This window comes from Camelina sativa, chromosome 20 (genome assembly GCF_000633955.1).
Source record: "Camelina sativa cultivar DH55 chromosome 20, Cs, whole genome shotgun sequence".
Lineage (NCBI taxonomy): Eukaryota > Viridiplantae > Streptophyta > Magnoliopsida > Brassicales > Brassicaceae > Camelina > Camelina sativa.
In genome coordinates this window covers 1,375,403-1,398,252 of record NC_025704.1, presented here as the reverse complement: position 1 = coordinate 1,398,252, position 22,850 = coordinate 1,375,403, and the positions used below count along the sequence as shown (strand labels likewise).

At 35.0% G+C, this 22,850-nt stretch overlaps 4 protein-coding genes and 1 long non-coding RNA gene across 6 annotated transcripts; 3 read left to right on the top strand and 2 right to left on the bottom strand.

Moving 5' to 3' along the window:
* Window positions 1,309-3,116, bottom strand: LOC104772114. 2 transcript variants are annotated; one of them, XR_002037041.1, is made up of 3 exons: window positions 2,691-3,116; window positions 1,483-2,360; window positions 1,309-1,401 (listed from the first exon to the last, which is right to left on the bottom strand). It is a non-coding gene; the product is annotated as an uncharacterized LOC104772114 (long non-coding RNA). The 2 variants fall into 2 exon arrangements; XR_002037042.1 differs by having other exon boundaries at window positions 1,315-1,855; window positions 2,016-2,360; window positions 2,691-3,115.
* On the top strand, window positions 3,629-5,301 carry LOC104768565 (GDSL esterase/lipase At5g03820-like). Its single transcript, XM_010492572.2, has 5 exons — window positions 3,629-4,010; window positions 4,102-4,232; window positions 4,322-4,555; window positions 4,631-4,889; window positions 5,005-5,301. Exons 1-5 carry the CDS (start codon window positions 3,776-3,778, stop codon window positions 5,196-5,198), a joined length of 1,053 nt encoding a protein of 350 aa, XP_010490874.1. The 5' UTR covers window positions 3,629-3,775; the 3' UTR covers window positions 5,199-5,301.
* Window positions 7,706-10,567, top strand: LOC104768564 (pentatricopeptide repeat-containing protein At5g03800-like). The gene has a single exon (XM_010492571.2). It carries the CDS (start codon window positions 7,777-7,779, stop codon window positions 10,435-10,437), a length of 2,661 nt encoding a protein of 886 aa, XP_010490873.1. The 5' UTR covers window positions 7,706-7,776; the 3' UTR covers window positions 10,438-10,567.
* LOC104768563 (probable glycosyltransferase At5g03795) lies at window positions 12,139-15,564 on the top strand. The gene is made up of 4 exons (XM_010492570.2): window positions 12,139-12,505; window positions 13,159-13,397; window positions 14,252-14,600; window positions 14,698-15,564. Exons 1-4 carry the CDS (start codon window positions 12,194-12,196, stop codon window positions 15,361-15,363), a joined length of 1,566 nt encoding a protein of 521 aa, XP_010490872.1. The 5' UTR covers window positions 12,139-12,193; the 3' UTR covers window positions 15,364-15,564.
* LOC104772113 (putative homeobox-leucine zipper protein ATHB-51) lies at window positions 16,377-17,623 on the bottom strand. The gene is made up of 3 exons (XM_010496759.2): window positions 17,515-17,623; window positions 16,639-17,003; window positions 16,377-16,544 (listed from the first exon to the last, which is right to left on the bottom strand). The coding sequence occupies exons 1-3, from the start codon at window positions 17,621-17,623 to the stop codon at window positions 16,377-16,379; spliced, it is 642 nt and encodes a 213-aa protein (XP_010495061.1).

Genomic DNA, 22,850 nt, shown 5'->3' with positions numbered 1-22,850 from the left:
CGTAATTCCATTTCAAGAAAATCAGTAATCAGATTTCGACGTCGAGCTATCCTTATGTAACCATTGTCTCCTTTAGAAGTACCTCTTGAGTCCTGCGCCTCCCAGAAATGAACACCATTGCAATCCGTACCAAACCCGGTTATTAATAAAAAATGTCTATATGTTTCCCTTGCTTTATTCCGTGGACGATAGACATCATTGAAGTTAAGATTCTCATAAGCCTTCTTAACAAGAATAAGTCGAGCAGCAGTGGGTGATTCTATGACACTCGCCATGAGAAGTTTTTCAAAGTCATCGTCAACTGTTTTATCACCTTTAAAGCCGTTGTAGTCAATAATATTGACACGAGCACGGTACCTTTTGGCAGGGGTTGGAGGTTTCACACTTTTTTGCAAAATCATGAGTCAACGGATTGTCTGATTCTAATACCGTTCCTGTTTCGAAAAGATGCTCCAAACGAGGAAGATCTGTAGGGATTTGATTCTAACATTTGGAGGTTTCACACTTTTTTTTCGGATTTTTTGTTTGTTTTGAGTGGTGAGTTGTGAAAATAATTTGAAAAGTCCGGAGGGATTTTTCTTGTAAATAAGTATAATTGAGCTTTTTTTTTTTTGTGTCAAATATGCTTTGAGTGTGTTTTTACCCATTAATTTGTAATACACGAATAATAAATTATGTTCGCATAGAGGTGACGTACATACATACAACATACATGTGGAGAAAGTAAAGTAGTAAACTCAATTATATAGAGAAAAATAAGTTAATTCAAATATTTTTTTTTTACAAATATGTATCTAATTATAAACCAAGTCTACCTCTATTTCTAATCCAAGTCTACAATTAAGAATCATTTTCCAGTAATATGCAGGGGAGGAAAGTCGGAGAACAACAAAACCTTAGCACTTTAATAATCTCATCAAAACTGGCGGAGTTCGATAAACAACAGAGCCGTTAGCCGAAATCTTTAAGAAGAAGAAGATGTTCATTACTGTTCAGAGATCTTTTGTGCCTCCACGACCATCACTCGACCCATCAACGGATGATTCTTCAACTGCAGGAATTGGCATTATAACCAAAGATTACAAACCAGAAACAACTGTATTCAAACTTTGGTTGTGATTCCGGCAAAAAGTATGTTGGCATTCAAGAGATGAACTTACCTCTTGAGATGTAACTAGCTGCGAGTGCATAGGGAATGCGAAGGACCAAGAGCTAAGCTGTATAGTACATTTTTAAGCAAAATGTTTAGAGTATAACTTTTGTTTCTTTACACAAGGGAAGTTGAGTAGGTAATGTGAGGGTAAGTACCTCGAGAGTAATCTGATCTTCAGGCTTAAGGAATATTGTTTCCTCCTGTTCGTCTTCACTACAACAAGGTTTTCTCTGTTTGGGATGCTTCAACTAATATAACCAAGAATCCACATCACATTGTTAAAACAAGAAAGAGAATTCAAAAACCGGAAAAGAATCTTATGGGAACACCTTCTAAATCTTAGTGAGTAGAGTGACTATAGAATATATGACTTGAAGCGGAATGACCCTCGAAGTTCTTCTGTAGGCTATAAACCGAAACTTCAAACTGTTAAATTAACATTTTCTCATGAGTAAAGAACATACCTGAGTTTATCTTCAAAAGACCATACCTCGTCTTCAGTGGCCCATGAGACTTCGTCGAACAATCCATCATATAGTGGAGGAAGGAGCTGTGGTGGGAGATTCAACACTCTTTTGAGATACCAGTAAACCAACATCTTTCTCCTTTTTCTCCAAGAGTAGTTCTAGATCACTCGCTATAAAGTCTTCTCTGGACAAACATTAATAAAAACTCTTTTTGCTCTCTAAAGCACTTACTGTCCTGAACGCAAAAGAGTTATACATGTACAGTGGTTAATTGAATGCATACCGTAAAGTTATAAAACCAAATACGAACAAACACCTTTCAAACATTCAATTCGATCATTAAGCATAGATAAAAAAAAAAAAAGAAAAGTCACGTAACAAAGATGAGTTTTTACATGGCTTGCCTTGTATCTTGCCAAGTTAAGAGCAGTGACAAGAGCAAATAATGCTTGATCCTCATCATCTGCTACTTTGACTACAGTTACTTACCACGTTGTCGATTCAATATCAAATCCACAAACCCGGTCAAATCCCAGTCCTTGTCATCGAGATAGTTTTGTTGGAGAATCTTTGACTCCATGAAAGTCTGTAGCTTTAGAGTCGAAGAACTCAAAGTCTTATTGGACCTCTCCCTTCAAAGATCAAAATTACTCTACTCAATAGCAGAGTAACTTCTTCATCAGAGGACTCCAACAATTGTTTATCCTTCCCTTTATTAGATAAATTAGGGAACTTTGCATCTACAAAATTCAAGAATGCGAGCATACTCATCAAGTCACTAGCTACACAATGTTCTTATGTATAGAGAAAGTCTCAATCTTTAAGGTTACTACTACTAAGTACTAACTAACCAAAAGACATATCCGGATGAGGCAATTTACGTCTAGCCGTTGACGCAAAAGGCTAAAGGTTGATACTTTGACAATCCAAACTAACAAAAGTTTAACGCCAAATTCACCAGAACCTAAAAGTTTGTCCCTTCTCTATGAATTGAGATCATAACTTTACTCCATAAAGAAAAAAAGAGTATGAATAGCAATTCTTTGGATTGAGATTGACGAGAATCTTACCAACGGTGGAGCGAGATGAAACACCGGTAAGATAATCGGCGGCGACTTGGAGATAGACGGAGAGAAGAAGAACCTGGTTTACTTAAAATAAACGGGTTCATACAATTAAATTTCCTAAACCGAATGGTTTGATCGAGTCAATTCATACCGGGATTTTCTTAATCCACCGTGCCGGTCCGTTCCAACTATAAATCCGATCTCTGTTCCTTCCAAATCAAAGCCCGATTGGAGCCCAGATCGACCCAATTGGAGTAACACAATCAGTGAAGGTAATCGCATCTTATTCAAGAATCAAGATTACTGTAAACATTCACATGACTAGTGTAGAGACTAGGGACTCGAGGAAGAAAACAAAAAAAAGGTTTGTTATGAAGTAAAAGTTAAGTTTCATTCAAATGCTAAAACATGTGACCTCTTCGTAGATCTTTTTTTTGACTAAACTCAACGAAAGAGAAAACATTTTAACAAACGAAATATAATTTATAATAACTTTTGTTCCTTGATTGTGATTGATTGCATGAAAACTGTGAGAGGTCACGTATATATGTCTTCTTCTGGATGCATTGCGTGTTAAGGTTTACCTTCTTTTGCGTCGAATACGACGTTACTAACGCCGACTTCATGCATCATAGTATGTTAATTAGAGCCTTGAATTAAGGATGTGCTGGTCCTTTTTTTTGAATATTGTATTTTTTAAAGGATTTTCACACTTATGAAATTTCATATCTATATTTCTAATCTTTTAAATTTTTTTCCATACTTGCACCATTTTCCACGCTGAAACATATCCTTCTCAGCTAGGCTTGAAGTCATCAATTAGATATTAGACAATTGGAAAAGAAAAAAAAAAAAATTGTATTATAAAAGATTAATTGGTTTTGAGTGGAAGTAAATGAAAATGCAACTGAGGATTCAGTTTGGTGCATGCAGCTTCAAGCAAATTAAAAAAAGTTCCTTCTTTATCAAGCAACTTAACTACTCTCTCTTCCTTTAAAACCCCTAACCATATTCACTACTTCTTCACTCAACTCAACCCTCGATCTCTTTATCTCTCTATCTCTTACTACGTACATTCAAATAGAAAAATGAAGATGTTTACAATATTGTTGATGAGCTTTTTGGTTATTGCTGCCGGCGTTGGGACTGGTCAGCCTCTTGTACCGGCTTTGATCATAATGGGAGATTCAGTTGTCGATGCCGGTAACAACAACCGTCTCACTACTCTTGTCAAGGCCAATTTCCCTCCCTATGGACGTGACTTCTTCGACCACAATGCTACCGGCCGTTTCACTAATGGGAAACTCGCCACCGACTTTACCGGTTCGAACCAGCATAACTCACCATTCACGTGTATTATATAACCATCTATCATCTCTTATTCCTTAGACAATTTTGTTTGTTGTTTGAGTAGCTGAGAATCTAGGATTCACTTCTTATCCGGTGCCGTACCTTAGCCAAGATGCAAATGGGACAAATTTGTTAACCGGGGCCAATTTCGCCTCTGGTGCTTCCGGTTTTCTTGATGCAACTGCTCTGTTATACGTAATTAATATCCTTAACCCGGTTTAATCAGGCTATGAAGTTAGTTAACCGGAATGATTTGAACATTTTGTGGTTTATCATATTGTTAGAACGCAATCACATTGAACCAACAGCTGAAAAACTACAAGGAGTACCAAACCAAAGTGACGAACATCGTTGGTAGAGAAAGAGCAAACGAGACATTCTCACGCGCGATTCATCTTCTAAGCACGGGACCAAGCGATTTTCTTCAAAGCTATTACATCAATCCGATCCTTAACCGGATTTTCACGCCTGATCGATACTCACATCGTCTCATGAAATCCTATACCACCTTTATCCAAGTAACTTAAACCAACACCGTACCGTTATTTTATAATCTGCCGGTTTAATTGTGTGTGTTTTTTTCTTTGGGGTAGAATTTGTATGGTTTAGGAGCTAGAAGGATAGGAGTGACGACGCTACCGCCGTTAGGTTGTTTACCGGCGGCGATAACGATGTTTGGTGGAGCCGGAAACAATACATGCGTTGAAAGACTAAACCGGGACGCGGTTTCCTTTAATACCAAACTCAACAACACGTCTATGTCCTTAACAAACATGCTTCCCGGTCTGAAATTGGTCGTCCTTGACATCTATAATCCTCTCTTAAGCATGGTCGTGAACCCTGTCGAAAATGGTACGATCTTTTAACAAAAACCGCAACTTTATTTTAGCGACTAAACACCGACACTATTTTCTTTCTCATTTAAAAATACTCACACTTTTAATTAATATATCTGAATGTTAATTAGGGTTTTTTGAATCAAGAAGGGCATGTTGTGGAACCGGAACAATGGAAACTTCGTTCCTATGCAATGCAAGATCGGTCGGTACATGTTCGAATGCTACCAATTACGTGTTTTGGGATGGTTTTCATCCATCCGAGGCAGCAAACCGTGTTATCGCAAACAATCTTCTTCTCCAAGGAATCCCTCTTATCTCTTAAACCTAAGTTTATTTTAAAACATTGACATGATGGAAAAACTATTTATCTTATGTAACATCTTTCATTACATCGAAATTAATTAATGTCATCTATAACAACTCAACTAAGAGAAACAAAAAAAAAAGTATCCATTTATGATTATGTAAAACTGGATATAAAAAAAACATCTAATTTACTATAAATTATTTTACATTTAATTGAAAAAAAAAAAAAACCAAGGCAGCTGTTTCCACACCTTCAAAAGCCATAAGAAAAGTCTCTTCAAAGGACAAGAACAAGCAAACTGGTGCCTCTTCTCATTACATAATAATTTGGGGTTTTTGTTTTTGAGAACCTAGTTTGATTGCTGCTTTTATTGAATTCAAGTATGGACACCGATTCTAAATATTTGGTGGTGGTGGTGTATTGGAGAAATTTATTTTTAGTCCCTCTATTATAGTTCTTTCACATAAATTTTGAAATTGGAACGGTGTTAGAGAAGGATAATCCCTTGATGCAAGACTTCGCCAAAGATCGGCACACTATCTAAAACTCTGAGATTTTTGGAGCTTTTATATAGTACTAACCGACAACAATCAATTATGTAATCAGTTATGAGTCTTACTCCTTCTCCACGACGTATTCTAAAGTAACCACCATAGCCTTTTTTTTATCCACGCGAATCTTGGGCTTCCCAAAAGGGGAATACCAAGATAATCCACTCTATATCCAATGAGGAGAATAAAATGCATGTATAATAAATTTCTTTTCCACGAATGTCTTTGTAAGGCTTATCAACCACATAGAGCCTAGCGGCTATGGGGTTCTCATGTATAGATTTCTCGAGCATATCTTCAAACAAAGCATCTTATACGAGTTATAGCTAATGATTTTGGTGAGAGCACTAAACCTTGGAAATAGAGAAGGTGTCTCTCCATAAATTCTTGAATGGTAAAACACTTTATGTGCAAGAAATTATGAATAATATGCATAGAAAAGCATTAGTTGATTGGTTTAGAGAAATATAATCCCTTGACGCAAGAAATTAGTTCAGGCCTGCAGTAAGCCCATAGAGTCATAATCTTCTTCTTATTCATTACCCAAGAGACTGAGAGGGTTTTAATTATAATCTCAAATTGCATCAGTGTTGCCTTCGTGAGGTTCGCTGGGGGAGCTGCCGAAGAAAAGGCGTTGAAACTTAATGGAACTGACTTGGGACGATCTACTGCAATCGTTAAGCCTGCAACCTTTCCGACAGAGTCCGATGATGATGATGTTAATCCTTTTCCTGGCCATGATCTTAGTAATCTCTCGACTTGGATAAAACAATACATGTAAATTTTTGATAAATATTACCTTCTGCAAATCAATTTTTTTGTTTGTAGGATGTACTACTATAATTCTTCTAGTATCTGTAACATATATGTTTTCTAGCTAGAGCCTTTTTTTCATGTTACTAATTTGGTTATTTCTCTCCTTGAATTTATCAATATTTAGGGTCTGCGTTATCGGGTATGACACTTCCCTTCCTGAGATTGATCTCAAGATGGCGCTCTGTGAACATTTCTCTTCATGTGGAGATATCTGGCTAATTGATGTTCTCTCTGAGTTTGTCGCTTCTTTCTTCCTACATTTTTTTTTTAGTTTTTTTCCCAATGCAACTCTCAATATATAGTTATTGAATTCTAACAAAAGTCTCTGTCTCTGTCGAATTTTACAGTGCAACTTACATTCACCTTCGAGGAGAAGGATCTCTAGAGAAGGCGCTGGAACTAAATGGATCTAACATGGGAAATATGACTCTTGTTGTTGAACCTCTTTTGTCCCGACCCCGTGACCCGAGAACCTTTTCTGTTGGCGAGCCCCAAAGTACATGTTCTTGCTCTTTCTTCTTAGTTTCTAATCTTCTTGTTAACAAAATTAAAACCCTCTCTCATTAGTAGTTTCGTTGTTTATTCTCTAGGTGTTTTACTAGAGATGCAGATGGAGAAGAAGAAGAAAAAGGAGATGAAGTTGAAGATGAAGATGGAGAAGGAGAAGGAGAAGGCTCTCTCTTAAGGACTTTGGAAAATGCTCTCTCTAACATCAACTAGTAGGTTGGTTTCTTAACCAATATAACAGATCAGTTTAGTTGGTTGACTCGACCACGGAGTGAATAATATTGACATGGTCCTTGTAACATTAATATGGTTAAAATGTGTCAAAACCAATTGATATGACGAGAAAACTATTTAGTATCTTTTATGTAACATCCTAATTTACATCGAAATCAATTAATGTATCTCTAAGTCGACACAACCTCAAGTAAGAGACTAGTAATTAGTAAACACACCAAAATAAATAGTATCATTTTATGATTAGCCTGCTATGAACAACTTATAATTTACATTTATTCTAAAATTAACAAAATATAGATATTTGATCAGATCAATAGTATAGGGCAAACTCCGTATATTTTTCAATAATACAGGGACTAAAAATTAAATTTCTGCATTACAAAATTTGGTCTCTTTCTTCTCAAAGTAAAGAAGAAGAGGACAAAGTGAAAAGGTTTATCCATGGCGATTTAGCGCCCAGCAGCCTCTCTCTAATCTCATTCATGTCCACCGTTAATCATCACTACCTCCTCAATGTTACTCATATCCCACCTTCAATTCCTCGCCCCAAACTTCATCCCTCTCTCTCGCTCTATCGGAAACCAGAACGCCTCTGTTCTCTCTCTGCATCTCTGTCCCTTTCACCAGTAAACATCAATGACCGTTCTTCTTCTTCTTCTTCTCCTTCCTCTAAGAAAGAAACGGAAGAGATTGAATCAATTGTTGATGGGTATTTCTATCTGCTTCGCTTGTCATCTCAATACGACGACGTCGAGGTAACAAGAGCTGTACACGCTTCGTTTCTTAAGCTCAAAGTCGAAAAAACCCGTCTTGGCAATGCCCTTATCTCCACGTATCTCAAACTTGGCTTCCCTCGTGAGGCTTTTCTCGTATTCGTGTCTATGACTTCACCGACGGTTGTTTCTTACACAGCTCTCATCTCTGGTTTCTCAAGATTAAACCTTGAAATTGAAGCTCTTAAGGTCTTCTTCAGGATGAGAAAAGCAGGTATTGTCCAGCCGAATGAGTATACTTTTGTAGCGATTTTGACTGCTTGCGTGAGGGTTTCGCGATTCTCGCTTGGGATTCAGATTCATGGATTGATAGTTAAGTCAGGGTTTTTGAGTTCTGTCTTTGTTTGTAATTCGTTGATGAGTTTGTACGCGAAGGGTTATTCGTGTGATGATGTGTTGAAGGTGTTTGATGAAATTCCTCAGAGAGATGTGACTTCGTGGAACACTGTGATTTCGAGTTTGGTGAAAGAAGGAATGTCTGATAAAGCTTTCGATTTGTTTTATGAGATGAATAGAGTTAAAGGACTTGGAGTTGATTGTTTTACGCTTTCAACTCTTTTGAGCTCTAGTGATGACTTCTTGAGAGGCAGAGAACTCCATGGTCGTGCTATTAGAATTGGGTTGATGCAGGAATTGAGTGTGAATAACGCTCTGATTGGGTTTTATTCTAAGTTTGGGGATATTGAAAAGGTAGAGAGTTTGTATGAGATGATGATGGTGCAAGATGCTGTTACTTCCACGGAGATGATCACAGCTTACATGGCATTTGGAATGGTGGATTCTGCTGTTGAGATATTTGAGAATATAACTGAGAAAAACACTATTGCTTATAACGCTCTCATGGCTGGGTTCTGTAGAAACGGTTATGGCTTGAAGGCACTGAATTTATTCACTGATATGCTGCAGAGAGGTGTTGAGTTGACGGATTTCAGTTTAACAAGCGCTGTGGACGCTTGCGGTTTAGTTTCAGAGAAGAAAGTAAGTGAACAGATTCACGGGTTTTGTATTAAGTTTGGATGTCTGCTTTTAAACCCTTGTATCCAGACTGCATTGCTTGATATGTGCACAAGGTGTGAAAGGATGGCAGATGCTGAGGAGATGTTTGACCAATGGCCTTCTAGTCTCGACAGCTCAAAGGCAACAACATCAATACTTGGTGGTTACGCTCGTAATGGGTTATCTGATAAGGCTGTATCCCTGTTCCATCGCACTCTCTGTGAAGAAAAGTTGTTGTTAGATGAAGTTTCTTTGACTTTGATTCTTGCTGTCTGCGGGACATTAGGGTTTCGGGAATTGGGTTATCAGATCCATTGCTATGCTCTTAAAGGTGGGTACTTAACTAATGTAGCCTTGGGAAATTCTTTGATTAGCATGTACTCAAAATGTTGGGACTCAGATGATGCCATAAAAGTTTTTAAAACGATGCAAGATCATGACGTTGTTTCTTGGAACAGCTTGATTTCTTGCTACATCCTTCAAAGAAATGGTGACGAGGCACTGGCTCTATGGTCGAGGATGAATGATGGAGGGATCAAGCCTGACAAGATCACCCTCACTCTTGTTATTTCTGCATTCCGGTATACAGAGTCAAATAAGCTTAGTAGCTGCCGTGATCTGTTTCTCTCCATGAAGACTATCTATGACATTGAACCAACGACAGAACATTACACTGCATTCGTCCGTGTTCTGGGTCATTGGGGTCTTCTTGAAGAAGCGGAAGACACAATAAACTCGATGCCGTTTCAGCCCGAGGTCTCTGTTTTGAGAGCTCTGCTTGATACCTGCAGAGTACATTCAAACACAAGCGTTGCGAAACGAGTAGCAAAGCTTATACTATCGACAAAACCTGAAAATCCGTCTGAGTACATCCTCAAATCCAACATTTACTCGGCTTCCGGACTCTGGCATCGCTCTGAAATGATTAGAGAGGAAATGCGGGAAAGAGGTTACCGGAAACATCCTGCTAAAAGCTGGATAATCCATGAGAACAAAGTACATTCCTTTCACGCGCGTGACACATCCCACCCGCAAGAGAAAGACATATACAGCGGATTGGAGATACTGATAATGGAATGTCTGAAAGCTGGATACGAACCAAACACAGAGTTTGTTCTTCAGGAGGTTGATGAGTTTATGAAGAAGAGTTTCTTGTTTCACCACAGCGCTAAACTCGCCGTGACTTACGGCATTCTCACGAGCAATACTCGAGGGAAGCCTGTTCGGGTTGTGAAGAATGTGATGCTCTGTGGTGATTGTCACGAGTTCTTCAAATACGTTTCAGTTGTGGTAAAGAGAGAAATAGTTTTGAGAGATTCGTCAGGGTTTCATCATTTTGTGAATGGCAAGTGTTCTTGTAGAGATCGGTGGTGAATCAACTAGGATCAAGTTTTTGGAAGACTCAGTTCTTGTAGACTGGTGAATCAACCAATAAGGCCTTAGTTTCTGTAATGTTTGTTTTATATGATTACAAGTTGTTAATATACGAGAGTTTTGGTTTGGATTTGTTGGGGAAACGGGGTGGAAATTGATAGATATAATAAAATGTTTGGTAGTGAAGAGGGAAAATGAGAAAAAGTTATCATGCTTAATACTCATAGCAAAATACAAATCCATTCTCATAATAGTCTTCAAGTTTATAACAAAGAAAGGAAAGTTTGAATCTTTATTTAGTTATTTAAGCAATATTGTTAAAGTTTAATCCTATTATTATGTGGCATATAACAAAAAAATGCCATTACATTTTTATTAATTTAATACTAATAAAAGAAAAATTTATGTAATTTATATAATAATAAAACAATATTTTTGAAATTATTTAATAAAATTATTTAAAAGATTCTATTTATTGTTTCAGAAATCTTTGGAAACAATAACAAACTATTTAATTGATTAAAAATTACTTTTTATACATAATATTCACTATATAAACAATACTAAGTTTATAATGTTGACAATATACATATACATAATCTAATTGTAATTTTCACATATAAAGTTAATATATACTAACATGTTATACCAATAACTGATTAACTGCATGTTATTAATATTCGACGTCGGGTTATCCTAATGTAACCGTCGTCTCCCTTGGTAGTCCCCTTGAGTCATGTGCCTCCCAGAAATGAACCCCATTGCAATCAGTACTAACCCAGTTACTAATAAAAAAATGCTCAAAAGCAGTAATCATTCTCTAAAAAACGTCCAAATTTCATCACTCTTTCTCGTTGTATCAGCAACAACAAGAATTCTTAGTTGATGGTGAAACACTTTCTATACAATAAATTATGGATACAATATCTAGAAAAACATTAGTTGATGGTGTTAGAGAAGGATAATCCTTTGAGTCTTTGACGCAAGACTTTGCCAAAGAAGAAAATCCTGCAACATTTGGCAAAAAGTATAATCAGCAAATTCATTGTAACATATATATTAATTAAAAACCATATTTATTAAACTATTTTAAATTTTAATTTATAACAATAACATATAATAAATTAGAAAATACAATTTTGAAAATTTAAAATATAACAATAACATATGTTAAATAAGAAAATACAATGACATCACAAATGATAAACTAAAATTATATAATTAGCATCAAATACTAGCATAATTAGCATTAAATAACAATAATATATATTCTATGTATATTTTATAATGAAAATTTATTTTTAATAATATCATAATTTTAGAGAATTTATTTGAAATGCTTTTTTTGGGATATACTTTTTCAAAATACCATTTTTTTGAATATTTAATATACGAGAGTTCTGGTTTCGATTTGTGTTGGGGGCACCGGGGCAGGGTGGAAATTGATCGAAATAAAACGTTGGTGGTGAAAAGTGAAATAGAGAGAAAGTTTGCATGTGAAAAAGGAAAGAGAGAGTTGGAAAGAGACGACGCTTGGCACGAGGGAGCAACCACTTATTACCAAATGTTACTCTTCCATTCACCTTGTTTTTAATTCTCTTCTTAATTTTTCTTCTTTTGCTCCCAAAACCGAAAGCAAAAAAAAATTATAAAGTTCACATAACAACAAAAACATAAACAAACTCTCTTCTTTTAATTTGATTCTTCGTCTTCTTCTCCTTTCTTCTCAAAGAAAAAAAATTAGTTACATAGAGAGATGGGAGATGAAGATGTTGATGGCAAGTACTCTAGAAACATGTCTGCATGTTCCTCAACGATGTCGTATTCAACTAAACTCTTTCTCTTCATGGTTCCTCTAGTTCTTGTTTCTGGCTTCGTCTTTGTGAATATTGGTCGTCCTAAAGATCCATCATCTTTCTTAACCTCTTTGTCCACTTCTCCTCATGATCTCCCTTCACATCCGTCTCTGCCTCCAACGACGGCGCCGGCGCCATCTCCTCTGCCACCAGAGATGATACTTCCGTCGTTGCCAGCATCATCTTTATCGACTAAAGTGGAATCTATTCAGGTTAGAGAAATTAAATTACTTAATTAGAGATACCAAAATTATTCCTTACTTCATTCTTCATCTTTGCATGTTATGTCTTTTCTTCTTTCCGGCTACTGTATTTTTGTTTAATTTTTATTCTTCTTCTAATCTTAATTTTTACCAACAGGGTATCATAACATTCGTATATTTTTTTAACAATTTAGGATTACGATATTGAGATGAATATATATTTCCTTATTATTTTTTTAGAAAAGTTAACATATATGTACATGTGTATATTAGTTCTTGTTAGAATAGTTTCTCTCATCTTATTCCATTAGCCTTTTATTAAACTTATTTATACAATAATATTACTTGCATCGAAATTTCTTTACATTTATGATAATAGTAAATCTACATATATTTACTAATAAGAAGATATACACATATTTAAACTTTCCCAAGAAAGAATAAGGAATTATATTCATCTCAACTGTAAAAATTTTAATTCGATTCTTTTTGTGAGTTAGCAAAAGTTATAGTGAAATTGTTTTTATTTTTTAAAATATGTTTTTGGTCGGGTGGTCTAAATTTGAACTAATTAATCAACAACACATGTCAATCAATATGTTTTGGTTACTAAAAACTTAAAAGTAAATTAAATATTAATATAGAATATTATTATTGAACAGGGAAATGATAATCGGACCATTCGATTGAATCCGATCATTACTACAACGAGTAATAATGTCACTTCTACGGCGCCATCGGAACCAAAGAAAAGAAGAGTTCTAAGCAATTTGCAGAAGATCGAATTCGAGCTACAAAAAGCTCGAGCCTCCATTAAAGCCGCTTCGATGGACGATCCCGTGGACGACCCGGACTATGTTCCTCTTGGTCCTATGTATTGGAACGCTAAGATCTTTCATCGGTAAGTAAAAGATAATTACTGTATTGTTCTTTTTTTAGAAAATAAATTGAAGTTACAGTAATTTGGGTTCGCTAAGAATTTATTTGGAATAAATTAGAGTCAAACGGTTGGAACTATGAATTTATTGGCTCGTTGAGCATTTATTTTAATTAAATTTAAGTCAAACGGTTTGGCATTATGTATCATAAATAAGGTTTGGAACTGATTTTAAATTTTAAGAGAGTTTTTTTTCAAACGTGGCGCAGTGAAGTTTCAACTAAAACTGAATTACGTTGAGTGTTTTTTTTTTTGTCAACAGTTTATTTATTTATTTAGTTGCTTGTTTATTAATTGTTGATCTTGTTTGAAATCAATCCTACTGGTTTATTAATTCGTCTAGATCGAAAACATTTTGTAGTAGATAGAGATACCTTATATACTTTGTTTTCACTAAAATAAGTAAATGGAAGAGATTTTTTTTTGTGGTGTCACATTTTATATGCGTAAGCAGAGAAAGGAATCACATTCCTTGATCATTAATTATATCACTATTGGCCCATCTTCTATGGTTTGGCAAAATAAGGTAACCAATGACGACTGCATATTTTGAGGATTTACTACTTATTATAGTCATAGAGCAGAGAAGACCTTCGAACCTGTTATTTCCTAATAGGTTTTTTACCCCTGTCGCTTTACTATTTAATATTATAGGAGGCCGAGTATGTGAATTTCACAGTTTGTTATATCCTATTACGTAATATACATGTGCACAAATCGTTTTCATGTGGTCCAATGTAGAGAATGGCATAGATTTGCAAACCATGATCCATGATGTGCTTACGTTTCTTTTTTGGTTCTCGTATTGAAATGATCAGGAGCTACTTGGAGATGGAGAAACAGTTCAAGATATATGTGTACAAAGAAGGCGAGCCACCGTTGTTTCACGACGGTCCATGTAAAAGCATCTACTCTATGGAAGGAAGTTTCATCTATGAGATGGAAACAAATACCCGTTTCCGGACCAATAATCCCGACAAGGCCCACGCTTTTTATTTACCATTTAGTGTCGTCAAGATGGTAAGATTCGTGTATGAACGCAACTCTCGTGATTTTGGCCCCATCCGAAATACAGTGAGAGATTACATCAATCTTGTGGGTGATAAATACCCTTATTGGAACCGCAGCATCGGAGCCGATCATTTCATGCTCTCTTGCCATGATTGGGTACGTTAACAATATATTTCCCCCCACTACTAGGCTTATTTCCTCTGGTTAGCTAGTTATGGTTATAATCTTGATTTTTTTGTGTGTGTATATATAGGGTCCTGAGGCAAGTTTCTCTCATCCACATCTAGGACATAATTCGATACGAGCATTATGCAATGCCAACACGTCAGAGAGATTCAAACCAAGAAAAGATGTGTCAATACCCGAGATTAATCTACGGACAGGATCCTTAACCGGATTAGTCGGTGGCCCGTCACCTTCCAGCCGTCCAATCCTAGCCTTCTTTGCAGGGGGTGTACACGGACCAGTAAGACCAGTCTTGCTCGAGCATTGGGAGAACAAAGATAATGACATTAGAGTCCACAAGTATCTCCCTAGAGGAACATCTTATTCGGACATGATGAGGAACAGCAAGTTCTGTATTTGTCCAAGCGGCTATGAGGTTGCGAGCCCTAGGATCGTGGAGGCACTTTACTCGGGTTGCGTCCCCGTTCTGATAAACTCAGGCTACGTTCCTCCTTTCAGCGATGTTTTGAATTGGAAATCGTTCTCAGTGATCGTTTCGGTGGAAGACATACCTAATTTGAAGACGATCTTAACGGCTATATCGCCGAGACAGTACCTAAGGATGTACAGGAGAGTGTTGAAAGTAAGGCGACATTTTGAGGTGAATTCACCGGCGAAAAGGTTTGATGTGTTTCATATGATTCTTCATTCGATTTGGGTAAGGAGATTGAATGTGAGGATCCGTGAGGTCTAAGTTAAGGGTTTTTGGTTTTTTTTTTTTTCCGGATTTTTTGTTCGTTTTGAGTGGTGAGTTGTGAAAATAATTTGAAAAGTCCGGAGGGTTTTTTCTTGTAAATTAGTATAATTGAGCTTTTTTTTTATGTGTCAAATATGCTTTGAGTGTGTTTTCCCCCATTAATTTGTAATACACGAATAATAAATTATGTTCGCATAATACTATCAGTCATACGAAAATTCAAAGTAAAAGTAGCTTAATTACCCAAAATAAAAATGTAGCTTATGCATTGAAATACTGTGATTTATAATCTGGTAATTAGCTAGGTGACTTTTTGGTGTTCACCCCTATTTTAGTTTTCCAATGCTCAGCTATAAACCGACATTTGGCTGGGCCAAAACCCAGTTGCAGTTGCAAACTGTAAATCACGACGATAGAGGGCTTTAACGTCATTAACGTATTAGGGAACGGTTCAACGTTTGATATGAATCTCGGAAGGTGCAGCAGCAAATAGTAGTGAAAAGTTCTCAAGTAATATCTCTATCTCCTTGACTGCCTCTGCTGCTATATAATTGCTCTGTGAAGTATTATTGTTATTATTCGTATGTTCTTGGGATTCACGTTTTGCGTCTGATTTTCGATTTAATCTGAGACGAGACCCGTACGTAGTAAGTGGAACTCATTTGATCCGAAAGCCCCCAAGTTTGACAAAATTATTGTTAGTATGCTCATTTACAAGTTGGTTTTGTTTTGATAGCTCATTGAAACTATTTTCTCTACTACGTAAGTACACTGTGACTTCATACGAGAACCTTGGCATGGAAGCTATTCAACAAACTAGACCATTTTAGATTGCGTCTAAAACATTCTTGAGGTTACACGAAAACGTTACAATATTTATGAGAAAAATAACCATACAATGAGGAAAAGCTTATCATAGTCTACATCACTTGAATCTAAAAAAACATCAAAGTCTAGACGCTCTATATAGATGAGACTCTTTCTTTCTCTCTCTCCAAGATCAGCAACAACTACCACGGGTTAGGCGGCTGCGATATCGGTGTCCAGCGAGAAGAAGCAACAATCATTGGACTATTATTGTATCCACCAATACAGTTAGTTTGACCTCCTTCAGCAATTTGGTTGATATTCATCATCAAACTTTGATCTCTTAGTATTATAGCTCTCAGCTTCTTCACCTACATCATATCACATATCAATTTGTTGTGAGGGGTCTCTTTGAAACAAGCAAATATTATTTTAAATAAGACTCCATATGAATAGTGCCTAGACCTCATCGTGTAGCATCTGATTCTCTTTCCAAACAGCATCGTACTCTTGCCTAAGCGAGTCGTATGACTCCTCGAGATGCTTCACCTTCCACCGCGCACGGCGGTTCTGGAACCAAACCGCTGTCTGACGTGGCTGCAGACCAAGCTCCCTCGACAGCTTTAGTTTCCTCTCTGAATCTAATCTGATATCTTCTTGAAAACTTACTTCCAGTGAAGCTAATTGTTCACTCGTTAGCCTCTTATTTTTCTTTATCATCTCGTTGTTGTTACTCGAATCACAGTGGTACGTATTGATCATCTTCTCTGATTCCGGTACAGTGATAACCGGTCCGGTTTGCGTAACAGCAGCATGTGTATACGAATTACCTGATATTATAAAACGATTTCAGGAAAGAAAAAAAAAAAGATAAAAACAGAAAAGAAACAAAAGAAGCGACAGAACGCACAACATAAACGAATCTCGACGTTTTTGAAAAATTGACGTCCAGTTTTATTTTACTTTTAGAAAGAAAGAAAAAAATACGAATTGGAATCAAACAATAACGATATAGGATTTATATGATATATAACGACAAGATCTAGTTGTATAAAAATGAACTTTACAGATTAATAAAAACTAAAATAATAACTAAATTATTGTGTCTAATTGAATGAATCACTGAATATGCTAGCAAACCACAGAATAACAAAAACCATATTCAGTGATTCAATTAGACACAATATTCAGTGAGCTAGGTCCACCGTATGACCAAATTGGACAGAAGATTTTCGGAACCTTAACACATTGCAACAACGGCGACACAAAAAAGATATGACCATGAATAAAGAAATTAAGCACATTTATCTAAATTGGTTTGGTAGGTGTGCATATGTATACCTGCAGAAGGATCATAGTTGAAGCTCTGGAGCCAGTTAGACTCCACCCGTGGCGGTGGCATGAACGAATCTCTCTCGTTTTGGACGTTGCTCGTCGTTGACCATTCCATTATTTTTCCTAAAATAAGAACACATGAGATCAGATGGTTAAAAAGGAAGAAAAATTAGGGTTTTACTATAAAGTATAGAAAATTAGGGCTTTTGTTGGACAATACGAGCGGTAGAGGCGTTTTTCTCTTCTGTACGTACACTTTGTCTTTTGGATGCATAAAAGTGTGAGAGCATGCAGTAAACAGGAGAAAAGAATATTTATAAGGAGATATTAAGATATATGTAGCTAGAAGCGTCGATAGATATACAAAGAGAAAGAGACATATATTTTGTCTTACTTGGACGCCATCGACTCATCGTTCATCATACCGTAGATTGATATATCTGTTGAATCTAACGGTCAAACTTGAATTCTTTTTTTTTCTTTCTTTCTTAACGGTCGTTTGAGACAGATGGTTTAACGTAAATTAGTGTGTGATCGTGGTTAGTAGAATTTGAAATTGTAAGTGCTATTGAACGTTTTATTAAAATTGGTACAATGGTAAATCCGTATATGATTGAAACATGAGACGGTCGCAAAATAATCATGACTATGTGTTAATTACTTAAAGGGTGTAAAACACTAACACTATGATGACTATGAGTATTAAAATAGTATTACACGTTTATTATTTATATTGAATTTTTTTGTGAAATGATACTATAGCTAGTATACACATATTTTTAACTACCAAAATTTTTAAATAAACAAACAGTCAGACAGAAACTCTCTTAAAAAGTCCATTTATTTTGTTGTATATAATATACACGCACATAACTATATATAATAGATTATAATTAGAAGATAGATACACGAACAAAGAAATAAATGAGTTTTATTACAAGTTTGAGCCAACCTACAGACTGTTTCGTATAATTTGGAAACCATGTAGAAAAATTAAGATCAGAATTCTTAGGAAACTTAGGATTCCAAGTCATATATAAAAGTTCCAGAGTTTTTCTCAAAAAATAATGGAATGGCAAAATTCTGCATTAAGGCACCAATTCTATACTTACGGAAAGGGTCATAGAATCATCAAAGGGTAAAGCATTATCTTAGCTAGTGGATTAGTTATACTAGAAAGCTCTTCTAAACTTGAAATCCTTGATCAGTTACATAAATCTACTTGTGGACTTTTAACATTCGATTACCACCGGCCGTTGTTTAAGACTTGGAAATATTAATGTAGTAATTGGAAGAAAATTGAACACGTACTGATACAAAATTTGATTTGGATTTGTAAGTTTATGTACTAGTTGATAGAGGTTCAGGTATCAATAGTCAAAGTCAAGCTTAAAATAAGTGAAATGGTCCCCCAAGAAAACTCCATTAAAAAAAAACTGACAACATGGTTCACCACCCCTCCTTATGGTATAATATAAATTTGCCTCCATTTTTACCCAAAGATATTTTTCTTCTTGTTTTGTCTAATAATATATATATACACGCACCACCGAACATTCACAAAAATTTATATTATAATGCAATAAGGTTTGTCACTATTGGTAAGTCCATACAGACATATGTGCAGTAAACTGAGAGGCCAAAATCTATGGTGTATATGTATGTATATGTGCAGTAACATGAAAAAGCATAAAGCTAACTTTGAAAGCAACCTTTGAAAGATAAGAATCAGCACAAATAGCCATGTAGATCGTCTATATATATAAAGAGTTAAGAATGTAAAGTATGTAACCGATCGATAAAAGCAACAAAGAAATAAATTATAGTCAATAAATCATTTTGAAACCAACCAAAAAAAACAAAGAAAATATATTGAAAGAAGTTCCAGTTACTAATAAGCATCAGCAAATCGTACATATACATGAAAAAAAAAAAAGACAAAAATACTTGTCTCGTGTGCAGTTGATATGACAACGATTCTCCTATTGTATTTGTAGTATATTATGAGTGTTATCTAAAATTGCGTCTTCAAAAACAATTGGATATATTTTCCTCATCGGAGATTAATTGCGAGCTAAATTAGCACACTTTCTGGTTCCATATTAGCATCCTGAATATCATTAGTTTATTATAGCTGTGAAAAAATGAGTTTTGGCTGATTCAGGACATTATATATGTTTGTTACTGTCTCTTACGTTTTGAAGATTATATATGCTTTATAAATATGATGAACTGTTCAATTTTCTAATACTTAACTAGTTCATAGAGCCGAATTAATGATAGTATAAGAAACGACAAAATAACATTTTCAGATGATACAGTCATTTAAATGAATTATAAATACTCATATAAGACCTTTTAACAGAGTCTTCTGATGCATGCATTATACAGAGAAGGAAGACAGAACGAAAAACTCAGATATTCAGAATCAGGAGAATCCATCCGTTATTATTGTTTTCTAGAACTATTCAGAAATAAATTCATCATTTAGAAGAAAAAAAAATGGTTCTTTAAATACGTATTGTAAATTAATCAATTCGTTTTATCCAGTTCGATTTGAAGCTTCATAAAAAAAAAAAATAAAAAAAAATAGTGATACCAATTTAATTATACTTTTGAAAAAGTTACTCGAAGTTGGTGTGTAAAACTAAAGCGTACATTTTATTTGATCGGGTTTACCAAGCCTGGGGCTCAAGTTCACCGACTAGTCCAAATTATAGTAACTACTAACGATGTGGGTTTATCTCCTTCTCTGCCTCTGCCATTATGTATAATTTGCCTTGTGAATTACCATTAATTAACTTATCTGTTCTATAGGGATTCACGTATTGCGTCTGATTGGACTTTCAAAATAATCGTACAAGTTCTCTTACTCCTCTCTCCAAGATCAGCAACAACTACTAAGAGTAAGGCTGTGGTGGCCAACAAGAATTAGAACCAACCATCGCCATCAGACTATTGTATTCACTATTAATACCCCCTTCGGCGATTTGGTTGATGATGTTCATCATCAAACCTTGATCTCTTAGTATTATAGCTCTCAGTCTCGTCAAAATAAAACAAATCTTCTGTTGTATAATAAAACAAATTAAACGGCAAAATACTTCAAAGAAAACGCAGAAGTTCTGAATTAATGACAGTAAAAGACAATAAATATACAAAGATATTAAGATATATGTAGCTAGAAGCGTCGATAGATATACAAAGAGAAAGAGACATATATTTTGTCTTACTTGGACGCCATCGACTCATCGTTCATCATACCGTAGATTGATATATCTGTTGAATCTAACGGTCAAACTTGAATTCTTTTTTTTTCTTTCTTTCTTAACGGTCGTTTGAGACAGATGGTTTAACGTAAATTAGTGTGTGATCGTGGTTAGTAGAATTTGAAATTGTAAGTGCTATTGAACGTTTTATTAAAATTGGTACAATGGTAAATCCGTATATGATTGAAACATGAGACGGTCGCAAAATAATCATGACTATGTGTTAATTACTTAAAGGGTGTAAAACACTAACACTATGATGACTATGAGTATTAAAATAGTATTACACGTTTATTATTTATATTGAATTTTTTTGTGAAATGATACTATAGCTAGTATACACATATTTTTAACTACCAAAATTTTTAAATAAACAAACAGTCAGACAGAAACTCTCTTAAAAAGTCCATTTATTTTGTTGTATATAATATACACGCACATAACTATATATAATAGATTATAATTAGAAGATAGATACACGAACAAAGAAATAAATGAGTTTTATTACAAGTTTGAGCCAACCTACAGACTGTTTCGTATAATTTGGAAACCATGTAGAAAAATTAAGATCAGAATTCTTAGGAAACTTAGGATTCCAAGTCATATATAAAAGTTCCAGAGTTTTTCTCAAAAAATAATGGAATGGCAAAATTCTGCATTAAGGCACCAATTCTATACTTACGGAAAGGGTCATAGAATCATCAAAGGGTAAAGCATTATCTTAGCTAGTGGATTAGTTATACTAGAAAGCTCTTCTAAACTTGAAATCCTTGATCAGTTACATAAATCTACTTGTGGACTTTTAACATTCGATTACCACCGGCCGTTGTTTAAGACTTGGAAATATTAATGTAGTAATTGGAAGAAAATTGAACACGTACTGATACAAAATTTGATTTGGATTTGTAAGTTTATGTACTAGTTGATAGAGGTTCAGGTATCAATAGTCAAAGTCAAGCTTAAAATAAGTGAAATGGTCCCCCAAGAAAACTCCATTAAAAAAAAACTGACAACATGGTTCACCACCCCTCCTTATGGTATAATATAAATTTGCCTCCATTTTTACCCAAAGATATTTTTCTTCTTGTTTTGTCTAATAATATATATATACACGCACCACCGAACATTCACAAAAATTTATATTATAATGCAATAAGGTTTGTCACTATTGGTAAGTCCATACAGACATATGTGCAGTAAACTGAGAGGCCAAAATCTATGGTGTATATGTATGTATATGTGCAGTAACATGAAAAAGCATAAAGCTAACTTTGAAAGCAACCTTTGAAAGATAAGAATCAGCACAAATAGCCATGTAGATCGTCTATATATATAAAGAGTTAAGAATGTAAAGTATGTAACCGATCGATAAAAGCAACAAAGAAATAAATTATAGTCAATAAATCATTTTGAAACCAACCAAAAAAAACAAAGAAAATATATTGAAAGAAGTTCCAGTTACTAATAAGCATCAGCAAATCGTACATATACATGAAAAAAAAAAAAGACAAAAATACTTGTCTCGTGTGCAGTTGATATGACAACGATTCTCCTATTGTATTTGTAGTATATTATGAGTGTTATCTAAAATTGCGTCTTCAAAAACAATTGGATATATTTTCCTCATCGGAGATTAATTGCGAGCTAAATTAGCACACTTTCTGGTTCCATATTAGCATCCTGAATATCATTAGTTTATTATAGCTGTGAAAAAATGAGTTTTGGCTGATTCAGGACATTATATATGTTTGTTACTGTCTCTTACGTTTTGAAGATTATATATGCTTTATAAATATGATGAACTGTTCAATTTTCTAATACTTAACTAGTTCATAGAGCCGAATTAATGATAGTATAAGAAACGACAAAATAACATTTTCAGATGATACAGTCATTTAAATGAATTATAAATACTCATATAAGACCTTTTAACAGAGTCTTCTGATGCATGCATTATACAGAGAAGGAAGACAGAACGAAAAACTCAGATATTCAGAATCAGGAGAATCCATCCGTTATTATTGTTTTCTAGAACTATTCAGAAATAAATTCATCATTTAGAAGAAAAAAAAA